Source organism: Pleuronectes platessa, chromosome 20, assembly GCF_947347685.1.
Source record: "Pleuronectes platessa chromosome 20, fPlePla1.1, whole genome shotgun sequence".
Classification (NCBI taxonomy): Eukaryota; Metazoa; Chordata; class Actinopteri; order Pleuronectiformes; family Pleuronectidae; genus Pleuronectes; species Pleuronectes platessa.
Window position 1 is genome coordinate 17,809,722 of NC_070645.1, and position 16,104 is coordinate 17,825,825.

Consider the following 16,104-nt stretch of genomic DNA (forward strand, 5'->3'; position numbering starts at 1 on the left):
CGAAACTCCTCCCGGCCCGCACCAGCCCGACAGACGCTCACAGGGGACCGTATATAAGCCGCTCCGCTGTCAGGTGGACCACACTGACTGCTCCGCGCTAAGGGGAAACTCGCATCACTCACGGATTACAGCTCCGCATTTACTCTCACATTCAAAGTCTCACCATGTCTTGGGGATACGCAGCAGACAACGGTGAGGCACGACTCCTACACGCTGTATTCACTGTAGAAATGACCGAGTGGAACCAGTCCCACCAGCAGGCAATGCGCAGAATGAATGGAAGGAGGACGGTGCATTCACGGGTCACTGCAGAGATTTGCCATTGTGCGCGTTTTGGGAAGGGGGATTTTTACGCACATCCCCAGATGCGCAATTTAAACCCACATAGCAACCATAATATTCCAGTAATAATAACATCATTATCTCATTTTAGGACCCGACAAATGGGCTGATAACTTCCCAGTGGCCAACGGCCCCCGCCAGTCTCCCATTGACATCTTACCTGGGGAAGCGTCCTTCGACGGAGCACTGAAGCCGCTCAGCCTGAAGTACGACCCCTCCAACTGCCAGGAGATCCTCAACAACGGACATTCCTTCCAGGTGACCTTCGTAGATGACACCGACAGCTCAAGTGAGTGTTTGATATTAATATTGAATGAATGCAGCTTAATATCACCTTTCCATTAATAAGAAATGTTAATAATTCGCCTTACCCTGGAGAAAAACACGTTTCTCCACATTTATATTTGTAATATTTCAGTTGTATGGTTATTGGACCCAAACCAGTGCAGCCAGTCTGTGGTGATGATTTACAAGATGCAGCTAAATGCAGCATTTGGCTTCAGTGCATGGCTGCTGAAGCATGGAAAATCAAACATGTTAATAGTATGAGTCACGCCTGCAAGGCTTTGGTTCCACTGAAATGCTTTTTATTACATATTTAGGTTTGTTTTTAGACATTTTGAATTAAAATGCATGAAAAGGCTGCAGGAGCTTCATTCCCATGCCAGCCATTATGCACCGTGCATGCAGATACTAATTGAATTGGTAATGTAACCCCTGGTAAACCTTTCCCACGCCAGCTCCTTTCTGCTGGCAGGGAGGTCAAAACGCGAGAAAAACGAAGGTTACGGTGCAAATAAAGCAACACTGGGTTAACTACTAATGTGCCGAGTGTACATGGAATGTGTTGAGCTGCCAGAATAAGACTCTTTGTTCTCCCCCCCCCATCCTTTTAAGTACAACTAGCAGATTGTCCCTTTTGGGATTAAAGTCCAGGCAACCAAAAGAGAAAAGGGGGGAGAGAGAGAGAGAGAGAGAGACAGACAGAATTCAACATTTGTTTGAGATTATTTTTCATGTTTAGGATTTTGTATTAGTTGTTCTAAGCTGCTCAGATTTAGGACAAAGGAGAATATGGTTACACAATCAACAAAAGCACGTGGCCACACAACGAGATGAGCAAAACAAAGCAAAAAAAACACGCTCCTGCAAATCTAAGCTTAATGAATCTCTGAAGCCTTCTCGTGCTGTTATTTTCCACCCTGCTCTTCTAAATGAAGGGTGAGCAAAGTGTGTGTGTCATCATCACACATCCAGTCATGCATCATGTGTGCACCGTGGAAAATATTGTGTGCATCTATTATCCAGTCATGTAAAATACTCCCTCGCATTAATGTGCTTTGATATCCATTCTGCGCCTCCTTATCGCTATAGAGGACAAAGAAGCAAAAACAAATCCTGCTCAGGGCCCTGTGTGTGTGTGTGTGTGTGTGTGTGTGTGTGTGTGTGTGTGTGTGTGTGTGTGTGTGTGTGTGTGTGTGTGTGTGTGTGTGTCTGCGTGTTAACATCGCACCAGAAATAGAATATACAGGATTATCTGCTACTGTGTCCAGCGCTGTGTAATCTGTAAATAGATAGATTGTGTAACACTGGCATCCACAATACCTGGACATTCATTTCAGACTCTGTGCCGACACAAAAGGAACTGAGTCGGCTCCCATAAAACAGGAAGTCTGCCATGGTCAACTCGAGTGTGTGTGTTCTCACTTCATCTTTCATTCTTTGTATACTCATATTTTCTGGTCAGGAAGATATTTCCTTCAAAAGGAGGAGGTATGACTGAGTAACAGTGTTGCTCACACAGTCGACTGCAGCGCTGCCCACGCTCGGCTGATGGAAAGATTTATCCTTTGTCTCTCTCTCTCTTCCTGCAGCTCTGAAAGATGGGCCGATCTCAGGCGTCTACAGGCTCAAGCAGTTTCATTTCCACTGGGGAGCTTGTGATCAGAGGGGCTCCGAGCACACAGTGGCCGGGACCATGTATCCTGCCGAGGTGAGGAGGACGCTCATGTCTCAAGAACAAAGGAGATCAAGGCTTGAATCCTACTGGCTGGAGAGAAAAGGCCTCAAATGGTTCTCCAGTTTGAGTAGAGAGGATGACATTTCTTTTCTCTCAAGATAATTTAACATATTTTGCTTATGTGCATTTTTTAAAAATATTTATATCTCAATATTAGCAAATATGTAATTAATATCCCAAAATCATTTTTAAACAAATATTTCGGAAACAGAAATCTATGACATTTGACAAACCTATCAAGTTTTCTTTCAGCTCGATATTTCAATATGATTATTTTTGTTTCATCTATGTATTTATGTATCTTCTTCTCCGTTCCTTTCTTCCCAGCTCCATCTCGTGCACTGGAACACCAAATACCCGAGTTTCGGAGAGGCCGCTAGCAAACCTGACGGACTCGCCGTCGTCGGAGTTTTCCTCAAAGTACGAAAAAAACATTCACGCATTTATTGATTTTGTTGTACTGCCTTTCATCACAGTGTAGATCATTTAATTACCACAATATTAAAACTGTTTTCTGATGATTGTTGCTTTTTCCAGATTGGGGCTGAAAACGCCAACCTCCAGAAGGTTCTGGACGCCTTCAGTTCCATCAAGGCCAAAGTATGTGTCTATGAAAAACAACATATTCTCATCCATGTTATTTATAAGACATGTGACTGACCTCTTCTTCTTCACCTTCTGTTTCACCCTCAGGGCAAGCAGACCACCTTCGCTGGCTTCGACCCCGCCACCCTGCTCCCCGGGTGCCTGGACTACTGGACGTACGACGGCTCCCTGACCACTCCCCCTCTGCTGGAGAGCGTCACATGGATTGTCTGCAAGGAGCCAATCAGCGTCAGCGCCGAGCAGGTAGGCCCATCTCGCGGTGAAGCGAAGGGATTGGCTGCGTGCCCTAGGTCTACAACAGCTCCGTCCGCAAATCCTCCGCCATCTGAATCAAGGGTTTAATTGTTCAGCTGAAACCTCTGCGATGGTGGGAAAGAAAATACAGCGGATTTTATTTCACTTTCAGAATGACCACCATAGAAACTAAAGTAACCACACGGGCATGGGTGATGTTTTCTCACTGCTGTGCAAACAGGAAACGTCCCAGACATGCATCAGATTCTGTAGGTGATAAGATGTACCTACAGATTAATACGCTCAGTACACTGGTACATTAAACCTGTATTTGCATAAGTATTTACTCCTAAAAAGTACACCTACTCCTGTGAGTGACTTGAAACCACTCTGTAATTTAAAGTAACAACCTCTCTAGTCAGGTTTGTCCTTGTGGTCTGGAAGTTTCCACCCCTGCCCAGTCAAATGTTTGTTTCATGGCAGCGAGTGGGCGTCTCTGGGGTAAACACGAGGAACACACACATCTTTCAGACCCGCTGCCATATTGAGCCGGTCGAGCGAGAGGTCACACATTAACGGCAGAACATATAATGTCAGTGATTGTGAGAGGAAACACTGAGTGGCCTTCAGTGTATTTAAGTGTCTTAAAACCAAACTTACCAAAGGAAATTGCTTTAGAAAAATTATCAGTGAATAGATTATATGAATCTTGTAAAACCACAGAAACTATCTTTAAGAAAAGAAATGTGTTCGACTTGTACTCTGACTTCTTTGTTGGGTCCATGTCCCATCAATTAACACGGAGGAGGCGGGATTTAAAACCTATGAAATCATGTTTTCTAATGGTCAAATTATTACGTATAAATTTGACTACAAATATATGGCGAAATGTTTATTCGCGTTCGGACTATTTTATCTTTTATCTGATAATATAAACCATGAGCTTACCGGAATCAGGAAATAACCATGACTTGATTTTAAAAGATGCAATGTGTTTAAATTAGTTTAAATCTCCGACAGCTGTATTATTGATACTCTATCTCTTTAAGTATCAATAATACAGCTGTCGAAGGTAGGCTGTGGATTTGTTCTGATGACTCAGCGCTGTGTGAGTGACAGTCACAGGAGGTCCCATGGAATGACTAACGCCTCGTCTGTCTTCTCCCGTCCACAGATGGCCAAATTCCGCGGCCTGCTCTTCTCCGCTGAGGGTGAGGCAGAGTGCTGCATGGTGGACAACTACCGTCCTCCCCAGCCGCTCAAGGGTCGTGCTGTACGTGCTTCCTTCAAGTAAAGCCCCCTCCCTCCCCCCAGTTGCCCTTTGGTGCCCCTCTCCCTCCCCTCCCCCCTCCCTTTAGTCAGAGTTACCTCTGGATGCAGTGAGCCACAAAGCACACATATCTCTCTCCGTCCCTTTTCTGAAAAGTGAATTTCCTGTGGCCCAGCTGCTTTCGGTGCAGGGGCCGGTCTAGCCGTGAGTTCGAGCCCCCTGGAGGAATTGCGTCTCTGTTTGTGTGATAAGCCAGTGAAGACACCCTGTCGTAATTTATGAAGACAAGCACCTCATGGTGGAGGCCTCGCGTTTACCAGGATTTTGCATCTGGTGCCAACATTTTTTGTGTATGAGGTTTATTTGTGTCACGCAAACTAAAGATGTAATGTCAAGTCTGAATTGTGCTCTGGAGCCACTTGGAATCAGGAAGCAGGAGCTCGTTGCAGGGGCCAGAGGGGATGACAGTATATCACCATCTGTGAGGAGGAGGGTGAGGTGCAGATAAACACACACACCCTCCCTCTGGCAGACCGTCTGTAATCTGACGGATTGCCAGCTTCTGCATCACAGCAGCTTAATAAAACGCTGCTCCCGCCTCCATCACGGCCGATTGACGCAGAAAATCCCCCCCTGGCCCACAGACACGCTGCCTATAGGCACTGACCTGCTTATTGATTCCAACCCCGGCTTCAGAGGACACAAGGACAGGCCAGCTCCAGCTACTGACAACGGCGTATTTCTTTTATTGCTCTAATCTCTAAACGTGTTTGTCAACCCATGTTTTGTTTTCAATATGATGTTGTTTTAGCCTGAAAGGTCTTTCAAAATAAGTCTTAAAGTATTTTTACTGAATTATGTTCTCTGCAACCAAAAGCTCTTAGCATTTTTGATGCTCTATAATATAACAATGTAGAGGATCGACCCCCACCCCCCCCCCCCCCTTTTTCAAAATGTAACGTGCAAAACAAAATTCCCTTTGTTATGTTGTTTTGAAACCTCAGTGGGTTGCGTGCTAATGCTGAAAACGCACAGTCGCCATGTGGGCAGCGCCATACAGGCTAACGCACTAAGCCAAGGAAGGAATCGCCCTCGCCAAGGCAGCCAAGGAAGGAAGGAACCTGCCAACAGATTAAAGTGTCAGCCTGGTGTCAGGCCTTGTTTGTAGGGGAACAATTAACGACAGCCTCCCTTCCACATCGGGACCTCGAGGTTTCTGAATCACTGAAGACAAAGAAGGCCGATTTCGAGAAAGATTGTAATTTGTGTTTAACAAGAAAAAAGCCTTTTGCCAATCTGTGTTCAGGCCATCCCAGGAGTATGTGTTGTCTGTTTTTGGAAGTGGACGTTTTACTAGTTGAATAAATATATTTTATGACTAAATTGGGTTTTCTGTGTTCATTCATGTTTTCCATCTTGTTTATATTTAAAAACATTCTGTGTATTCAGAGTGTATAATGACGCTGTTATTACCATCATTATAATTGTGAGTATTTTGCTTTGTTCATCAGACTGTTACCAGTAACCGTCAACACTGGAACCAGTGAAGGCAGCATAATATACAATCATTAAATATTGGTGAAAAAAGTATTGAGATATTAATAGTCATGCTTTGCTCTATTAGGGATTTCTGTGGTTTGATCAGAACATCCTTTACCGGCTGCAGTATGAAAATTTTGAAATACATCATACATATTAATGCATGATGAGTACAGGCACTATATTTAACTTCACTCTATTTTGACTGCTACTTTTACATAAAACGCCTTTTACACCAACATTAGTATGTAGTCTACATGTTTTTAAATGTGTGTGTACTCGCAGGATTGTAAACTTTCTCACAGAAAACAAGCAACAAGTTAGCGGATGTTAGAACAACACATGTTTCACACAGGACAAGAAAAACACACTGACATTATGTGAAGTTATTTAGAGACGGTAGCTTCACTGGGGTTTTGTAATAACATGAAAATATTTGACAGTTGTACTAAAACTTCTAGTGAAGGTGTATTTTTCTGCACGTGAGTGACCCTGACTTAATTGTTACTTTTGTAAAACAAAGTCTATGAGTAAAAGAATCCAAATTAAAAAAAGTACCCCTAAAACTTTATAATTTACTTCTGTATTAGACCTTTAGAATCGTCAGAACCAAAACTGATCAGATGTTGAATTATAATCTCCTCATCATGTGATGGGCAAGAAAATACCACCAATGGCCAGCGAGCTAACTAACACCTAAGTGTACTGGAGCTTTTTAATCAGCAGAGACATGTCACCTTCTGGACTTCTCACCTCGCCTATAAACCCTCACCAGGAAGACAAGACAAATTCTACTCGACACAACCTTCCTCTGCTGGAGGGTGGCTGCTGTTCAGCTGGTTCGAGTTTGAGTGTGGGTTTTATAAAACAGGAAATACAGTGGACTTGTCCCCAGAACATCCTCAGCCCCAGTTCACCCTCATTCCCCCGAATGTTGAACTTGTACTGGAACATATCGATAGAAATAAGAGCTATCGACTGTTGCTCTGTCTGACCAGCCCAGTCTGGATCAATGACAAATTGAATAACGAAACTCTGATGTGATCACTCGTGTCTGCTCGTGGAAAAACTTTTACAACCAGTCGATCCACAAGGTCAATTAATAGGAGTCAGCGGAACAGACCAGGGGACTAATGGTCAGAACCGTCTGGTTCACTCTGGTTCTCTGTTCCCTGATGGTTACAAACCATTGAAGAAAGAAATCACCATCAACGCCTATAGTTCTGCCAGAGGTTGATAAAACCTGGAACTGACCCTGCCCGTTATTTTTGTCACATTTCTTTCTTTCTGTTTACAAACAAGCTCCATACAAGTTATTGTGCTAAACCTCCATATTTATTAGTTTCCTCCGATCTGCAGTGATGGAAACGTGACACTGGAGCAAACTGTTAATTTGGCCAGACGGGAGGTGAGAGAGTGAGAAGTTGTCGCGGTATGTGTGACAATGAACATGATGCACTGGAGAAGAAGAACCGAGAAGCTCCTCTACCGGCAATGGGAAATGAGTCAATCACCATTTCTTCCCAGGTTTACCCGCGTTTAAAAGATCCCACGTACACCTGCTAGATCTGTTCCCAGTCTGACTCGGGGCTGCTCAGCTCAAGTCCCTCTTCCGGAGTCGTTCTCTGCACAAACCATCCACGCTGCTGAATTATTCAGCCAACCTCCCATTGATCACCTTCATCCCCTGTTGCCATTTCCGTGCAGCTTCCCATCGCCACAGTCCAATGTTCTTTCCCCGGCGGTGCCTTTGTGTTGCATCGGCTCGTCTCATTGGTTGTTGTGACAGCTGGGCGAGAGGGAAACCCCTGCTGGCCGCCGTCATGTAACACAGATGTGGCCACGCTTATTTAGCATGTTCTACTCCTGCAGCACACGCTTGTTTTGAAGGTCAGGAAGTCTAAAACACATTTAGATTAGCGAGCGCACATTAAATACACGATGGTGCGTTGTTGTGCAAATGGATTTTATTGAACATGTAAAGCGAAGGCAAACACATGGAGGCTAAATCTTTGGGGTCAGCGCACATGACACAGATTTGACACACACCACGGTCACACACAGCTCTCCCCCCCCAGGCTCCTGACCAGCACTGCAGCTTGTTGCATAATCCAGCATGTCAGGCGGGTGACATATATTAAGGAGACAGGAACCACGCACTGAGGGAGTGTGAGGAGAAGGCCCATGTAATGGACACCGCTGCAGTGGTGGGATGTGACCCAACACTCCTGTGTGATAAACCAGGGTAAAGCTAACCTCGAGGAAATCCATCAATATATGACAGAAATGCTGAGGTGTAAATTTACAAGTCTGCATTTCTGTCGTAGGTTTAAACTTTTTAATTATTCAGATGTGTAGGATGTCTATGCTTCCTATATGTAAATTCATTAAAGGTCCATCTTGCCATCAATTATCTATATCGCCTGTCCTTTGGGGGGGTTGCAGGGAGTTAGCTGGAGCCAATCACATTCACTCTTAGGGATCATTAGGAGTCTTCAATCAGTCAGCATGTCTGTGGACTGTGGGAGGAAGCTGGAGAAAAGCCACTGACACAGAGAGACCATGGTCCACACAGAGAGAACCAGTCCGAACTGGGATTCAAACCAAGACAACACGTGAGATTGGTTTTTGTGTGTAAATGGTAAATAGTCTGTATTTATAGTTGTGATTCACACTCATTTATACATTCATCTATCATATATCCCTCATACACTGCAGACACAGCCATCAGGGGCAATCTGGGCTTCAGCGTCTTGCCCAAGGACACTTGGTCACAAAGACTGGGATCAAACCACCGACTCTCTGGTCTCTGCGCTGCCTCTTGAGCCACAGCATGTGTCCAGTGGCTGGGAATGAAGTCAGGATGTGACCACCCCTTGGTTGTTTGAGTGAGGGGGCCTGATGTTGAAAGACCCAAAATATATTTAGCTTTTTACTCGATTAGATTCAGGAAGAGCAGTTTAAAAATATTTGTACTAAATGACGCGAATTATTGGTCAAACAACTGGTTCACTTTTCGTAAGATATGTTTCCAATCCTAGAGTCCTTGGATCAGACTGTTTAGAGATGCCCACTCAGTGTTGGTGCTGTGCTCCTTTCCAGGTTAGTGTCTTTAGATCATTGATCTGTGTGGTTTCCTGTGTTTCACTGCGGTTCCCTTGAAAAACACAGATAAAGCACAAAAGGAAACTGAATGACACATTCATGTCATTTCTGCCTCCAAACTCGTTCAGCATCAGGTCGTCGGTTCAAAGATCGTATTCAGGAAGCCGTCCACTTAGCGCCCGGCCGTTTTCAACCTGTGAGTAAGAATGGCCTCATGTAAACATTTCAACAGCAAATTTCCTCTGTAGTTTCCTCCCGTTTGTCTTCATAGGAATTTCATATAAACATCCATTTGTCAGCTGTGACAAAAGTGTGATTCATTTCATTCTTCCTCATTGTTTGATGGGAAATAAAAGTTTCAACACACATGAGACGTGAGATAGATCTGATCTGAAGTCAGGGTCGATTCCTTTGTACAGAGCACATGCGGGTTTGACTCTGTCCTCAAGACATATGGGCAATCACTCACCCTGTGTATGACTCTGAAGTATACACTCGCTTTCCCTGCAGATGTTTCAGTCAATAATCTAACGCACAAAACTCATCTGGGAGTAAAAAACGTTTATATAGGACTTTAATTATCTCAAAATCTAAAATGCAAAGTATAAACAGTTTGATGGCGGCGGCCAGTTTGATGACGAGACTTTGAAACAACAGGATATTTGCCTCAAACATCAACAGCAATGTTTTCACATGTTAATCCATGAAAAAATGCATTCTGATGATAAACGATGCAAAAGAAATTCAAATATTTGTGAAGTGGAGCCACTTTATTTAGTTTCTCACGAGGACGAGCAAATAAACACGTTTATTTTCATCTCAACTCCAGATTTAGACTTAAAATGAGTCGTCTCCCTCAGTGGCCTCTATTTTCATTGTGTGTGGAGAGATAAAAAAATCTTCATGCATCTGCAGCTTTCTCTCAAATTGTCAATAATATGAATGATCCACCACGATCACTAGATCACGATTTACAAACAGGAATATATTATACTGTATAGATAATATAATAACTGTAGTAGATCACTGGAGCTTCTCCTGCGTCTCTGCCTCCGTGTGACGAGTCTACGTGGTGCAGCTCTAACTTTAATGAGCTCATTGGATAATCCCTGTTAACTGCAGGGTCAATCTTCTGCTGCACCAATATTTACAATGATTACCCCGTGGGTCATTACACACGTACGTTTATCACCCGCTCATATGTAATCGATTAATTACTCCTGATGTGGTCGATGGTGACTCTGCATTTTATGGATCTGCATCAGTCTGCGTGATATAAAAACCATAATCCTCCAGATGCTTATTCATCTTAAACACATCATCGGGGGAAGAGGTGATGTTGCTTGGGTCTGTGTGTTTCATAAACTGAGGACAGCAGCGTTTTCTACTTGGAATAACTTAACAAGATCAAGCGAACCAGTTTAAAGTTACATTAACCTCAACATAGATGTAGAGTAAAAGTACCTGAAGACTAATAGTCATATTTGTTTTTTAAAGTTTCTGATAAATCTTCCTCTCCTGAGTTCTGGTGCTGAATAATGACCATTAAAGCTTGTAGAACTTCATCAGCTCACAGTGTTGAATCTAAACATAATTAGGGTTTTAACTCTTCAGTATGTCTTTGACGTCACGTTGACCTTTGACCATTAAAATCGAATCAGTTCATCCATGACATGTCCAGCTGTAATGAGATTCCCCCTTAATCGTCAGATATTGCATTAGGATGAAATTGAGGACCTTGGACCTCTGACCTTTAAAAATCGAATCAGTTCATCCTCGAGTTCAAGTAAATGGTTGAAAAATTACCTCCAGACATTCCTGAGAAAATCAAGTTCACGGGGGTTGAAAGGACGGGGACAGATGGACGGGGACAGATGGACGGACAGAGCCCTTTCAAACATGCCTCGGCTTCAGAGACATCAAACCACACTGTGCAGCCGTACCTCTGGGTCCGTTATGCATTCCTCTGACCTGTGGGGAGATCCTCTTCCATGACTTCCATGAACTTTACCCTCTCAATGTATATTCTCCGTGACAGGTGAAAGGAAACATTTACTCGTGTGAATCTGAGAAGATCCGCCTGATGAAGAGCAACAGGACTTTCCAGTTTGGTTTGGAGGTCAGATGGTATCTTGGTTCCTTTAGAGGATGACTCATAAGATGGCAGATAGTGGGGTGGCAGAGAGGGTAGAGCGAGTTCTCCACTAACCAGACGGTTGGTGGTTTGAATCAGTAAACATGTTTAAAATGAAACAAATAAAAACTGTTGAGAATTGACTTTGTGGGTCATATTCAAACTCCTCCCCCCTGGATTTTCCAAAGATGAATTGTGTGAATGTAAATCTCAGCTACAGTAGAACCCATTAATCAAACAGTTAGTGGCTGAGTGTGACGAGTGAGATCTCTCAGACGGAATCCTTCTCGCCGTGTTTGACTGAGCTGTTTCTGGCTTGAGCTCCCTCACACGATATCTCCCTCACAACACGTCTGCATGTCGGGCTGATAACAGGGAGCGCGGGGGGCTGATAGACGAGGGGCGTGTGCCACCTCTGGGGTCTGCCCCACGTATCTAGGTCACCTACGCCGAACCTCACCGCCTCCTCCTGCTCCACCTCCTGCTGCTGCTCACACCGATAAGAGTGAGTTGGAGTTTCAGCCTCTTTGTGAGTGCACCAATGTACCTTCAGGTTTTTGCTTTGTCCCTGACTTTTTCTCAAACACACACACAGGGACACAAAGTTCTCGAGGTGGAGAGAAGTTTCGCCTGAACAACCAACAACAGTCACTTTCTCATTCCCTCCTTCCTTTGTTCGCCTCTTGTTCGCACTCACTCGGCCTGATGGAATTCTTGTCTCCTTCTCCGTCCTCCTCTTAAACTCCCTCTGCTGCTCGTTCTCCTTTTTGAACCACAGTCCAATGAAAGCAGCCGTGGGCCGGATTTGTCTCCGTGCTCCCGTGCTCCCTCGCTGGCTTGCGTTACCCATGAGAGTTGGGTTTCCTGTGGAGCAGCGGGGGGTCGTGTCTCTCACATTACCACCTCTCAGCCGGTGCTGGTGACGGCGCAGCAACGAAGGGACATTGTTTCAATGTTTGCAAATTCCCCTTATCAACAGAAGTCTTTTCTCTTGTGTAATAGTGTAATAATTGAATTAAAGAGGTTGGACCCTGACTGCTATCAGTATTAAAAAAGGTGTGTGTGTGTTTGCTTTGGATTATATATTAAAGATCTAATGGTGATTACCTGATACAACCGATAGCAGCAGCTCTCTGACGATTAATGTAATTAACTTTTATACTAATCATTCGTCCTTGTAAATAACTTTGGCAGCAGTTTATTAAAATGATTGCCAAGTACAATATTGCAAAGTGCAAGATAATAAATCTGCCAGTTTGAGGAATTCCATGATTTATTTCTTCCGCTAGTTGATTTTTTTACCAACAATCAAAGTAGTTTTCTTCTACTTATTGAAATGGGTTTGAAACCAGTTTAATTTAATCCACATTGGCAGGGAAACACAAAAGTGTGTAGAGTATTGGTATTTGTACACAACCATTTTGTCACCAAAGTTATATAAGTTTTAATGAGACATAAGGTTCTTGATGAACACGTACATGCTGCTTTCATGAATGTGAATAAGTTAAAATGACTGAACAAGATCCATGAAAGGAAAACATGGTGTCTTGAGCTGTTTTCATTTGAATGCTTTACTGTTTCAAGCAAACATGATGCGGGACATGACCTATGAAATCCACTTCTGCGATCTCAGCCCTTATCTCCAAAAGCTCTCGGCTCTTGTTGATATCTTAGTTCCACATCTTCTACGTTGACGCCTCCTCTTTCTACCTGAGAGATTTATATTTATATATGTTGCTTTAGAAAACTTTATCAAAACTTTAGCTCCTCTTTGATAACATTTGTGTTCTTCACTCATTCACTGCTAATTTTTAGTGAAATTTCCTGCTGTATGAAAAGTTCTGCAGAGGAACGCCGCGGGGTCAGACCCGGTCACAACAACACGGACCTTTGTGGAACATCCAGGTGACTTTTGGTGCCTCGGTAGATATGAGATGAATTCCTCTGTGGAAATCATGCGTTCTTGTCTACAGCACGTTGTCACGGCACCAACCCCTACTTTCTGAGTTGACATCTTCGTAACCTCTTCTTCATCCTCGGGTGTTTGTATAAACACTTTCAGGCTGTTTTCTTACGTGGACTCACTCAATGTGTGGAGCAACCAACTGGAACTTCTGCCTCCTGTTCTCCAGAAGGAAATAAACGTTGATGTTACACAAGAGGCACGAAACTGTACAATGTGAGTTGCCCTCTTCAACCTACACACTGAAACATCCTCAGAGCTTCCGGCGGTTATACGCTGCACATTGCCCTCCGTGGAATTAAAAAGAAGAAAGCATCTGTCAGCACTTTCAATCAAAACATAATCGCAACAACTGCCGATATTTCTAAAGACTCCCTATCGTTTCAAAAGGAGAGAGCTCTTGTCTGGCGCCATGTGCACATGGGAAGGAAATTCCTTCAATGTAAACAGCGATGTGAGAGATCACGCCTTTTGATAGTCGGCCATAGTCCAAATAGTTTCTGTTAGAACTTGTCCGAGGGGAAGGAAACGTGCGTGGCGAGATGCGGGGGTGATGAGACGATAAAGGGAAACAGCAGTGGAACCCTCATTAGCTTTCAAACGGGCTGGAGATGGCAGAGATTCTGAGAGTCCCATGGCAGGTGACACACAGACACAAACACACACACACACGAAACACTTGTAACACTAGCTTCCATATCCAAAGCCTCACTTCAAATTCATGCCCGAATTAACCTTTGATTAATGTCCTGCCTCAGAAGCTATTCAGACATTTCAGTCTCGGACCCGATGACGTTTGATCCACTTTCAAAACTCCGGATTGTCCAGTTTCTCCCTAGTAACTTTCTCTAGCAAAGATTGAATGGAGGAACAGTCTATCACAACCTGGTCTTGTAAAATGAAAGTTTCTTTGCCAAATAAAGATCTGGATCATGTTCAATACCTCCACACTGTTCAGATCATGGAGGGAAGAAGGTGCAGAGAACAGGACTTTGAAACTATTAACCTGGATTTGTAACCTGGATCTCGTGATGTGGTTTTAAGGTGAATAAATCATTTGACTCCAGGATGAACACTTTGCATCTGCGGTCGGCTGAAATGTTCATGATGAACATTTCCTTGTTGTGCTAATGAAACCGTCTGGGAAGCATCACATTCATACAGAGCACAGGTTTACTGCTGATGAGTTATTAACGACGGAATTATTCAAATCATGTTGGGATAACAATAATGTTTAGTGAAATTTTGTACGCCCTATATCGTGCACTTATTGTTTCCCACAATGCATCATGAATATTGTACAACCGATGGTCACCACTAACGTACGAAAGGACACGATGAGGACATCAAGAGGCTCAGGAGGCAAACCTTCCCTCAAACCTGAATGTCAGTCGTTGGACCCCTGGCTCCTCTCTCTCCCCTGCCGACGTGCCCTTGGGCAAGGTAGTGGACTCTAAATTGCTCCTGATGGCTGCTCTGTCAGAGAACAGTGCTGTAGGAACGTGACATATCCATCCGTACCCATCTTATTTAAGAGCCCTGTATCAACGTGCTATATTTTTTCTCAATAATAAGATTACATGTGTTACGGTTTGGTGGAGGAGATGGACCCAGGATGCAGAGGTTACAAACAAAAAGGTATTTAATATAATAAAAGGGTTTAAACAAGACAAAAACAAAACAGGAACACTAACATAAGTAACTGGCGACAAGGCGCACAGAGAACAAGGAACGAGGAAGCTGGTCGAGACAGCAAGAAACAAACAAACCTAAGAAGACTTCACGTAGAAACGAGTAGCACAACAACGAGTACAAACCGACAAAGGGCTTGGGGAACACAGAGGCTTAAATAGACACAGAGGGAAGGCAGGAACAATTACAAACAGGTGAACCACATGAGGATTGGAGAAGACAATCAACGAACAGGAAGTGAGACACCGAGAAGCTGAAACAAGACACAGTGACAGCGGGGCTACAAAATAAAACAGGAAATAGAAAACACGAGACAGAAAACCATAAACATAAATGACTGAGCGTCACAACATGGAGCATTTTCCTATTATTAAATCTAAGTTTATTAATTGTATTACAGTCTAACTGACAGAATGCAAACGTAATAAAGCTGTTTTCCTTATGCGCTGCACCTGATGGGTAAGTAAAGGCAACACAACTGTAAATGGGGCCTAATTCTTCCCTGATTGAATTCTCCTGTCCGATGCAGGTTAAAGGCGACGCAGCAGGAAGCTGTTGAGGATTGAGAATTCAAAAACAGAAACTTTATGTCCCTCTGCTATTTAATCTGTCGTTATTTTGCAATGCAAACTTGCACCAACTCGTAACTTCCTCCTTTCAGTCCAAAGACAGTTGTCTCTTCACCATGAGCCACCGCCGCCGCCGTCTCTGTTTATCTGCAGCATCACTGAATCAACTCTGAGTGAAACTAACACTGTTCATCAGCGTCACAAAACATTTGGAGAAGTTGTGTGTTTGCTGTTCTTGTGGCCACGGTGGCTGCCACATTAAAAGCAGCATCGATTCCAGATAAGCCTCTGTCACGGTTTCCCACGGAGGTGAATTTGACTTGTGAATGTCAACATGTCGCGTTTGTTCTTCCTGCTTCCAGAATCTCTCCGTGCTCTTTGGAAAGCAGAGACATTCTTGTACTGTCGGTGGAAATGATTGGGAACAGGTGGGAGAGTGATTTATGTCTCTGTGTCTCTGTCAAGTAACAATAGGTTGTGTGTGTATAAATATAAGTGAGCAATTTGTAAATGAGTCAAATAGTTCTTATCTATATGTAGGTGCATGTATTTACATTATATCAAATAATATGAATATATACACATATAGTATATATTATATCACATGCAATACACACACACAATATCATT

The 16,104-nt window shown here is 43.5% G+C and overlaps 1 protein-coding gene across 1 annotated transcript; it reads left to right on the forward strand.

The window, feature by feature from the left end:
* Positions 1-5,855, forward strand: LOC128425617 (carbonic anhydrase 1). The gene is made up of 7 exons (XM_053412322.1): positions 1-192; positions 434-631; positions 2,217-2,335; positions 2,690-2,782; positions 2,900-2,962; positions 3,056-3,211; positions 4,377-5,855. The coding sequence occupies exons 1-7, from the start codon at positions 165-167 to the stop codon at positions 4,494-4,496; spliced, it is 777 nt and encodes a 258-aa protein (XP_053268297.1). The 5' UTR covers positions 1-164; the 3' UTR covers positions 4,497-5,855.
* The last annotated feature ends 10,249 nt before the right edge of the window (positions 5,856-16,104 follow it).

What these genes read in the sequence shown, in the direction of transcription:
- LOC128425617 (XM_053412322.1), top strand. Translation starts at nt 165, where the DNA reads ATGTCTTGGGGATACGCAGCAGACAACG. An exon ending in GGGATACGCAGCAGACAACG is followed by an intron (nt 193 to 433) that starts GTGAGGCACGAC and finishes ATCTCATTTTAG; the next exon opens with GACCCGACAAATGGGCTGAT. An exon ending in TCAGCGTCAGCGCCGAGCAG is followed by an intron (nt 3,212 to 4,376) that starts GTAGGCCCATCT and finishes TCCCGTCCACAG; the next exon opens with ATGGCCAAATTCCGCGGCCT.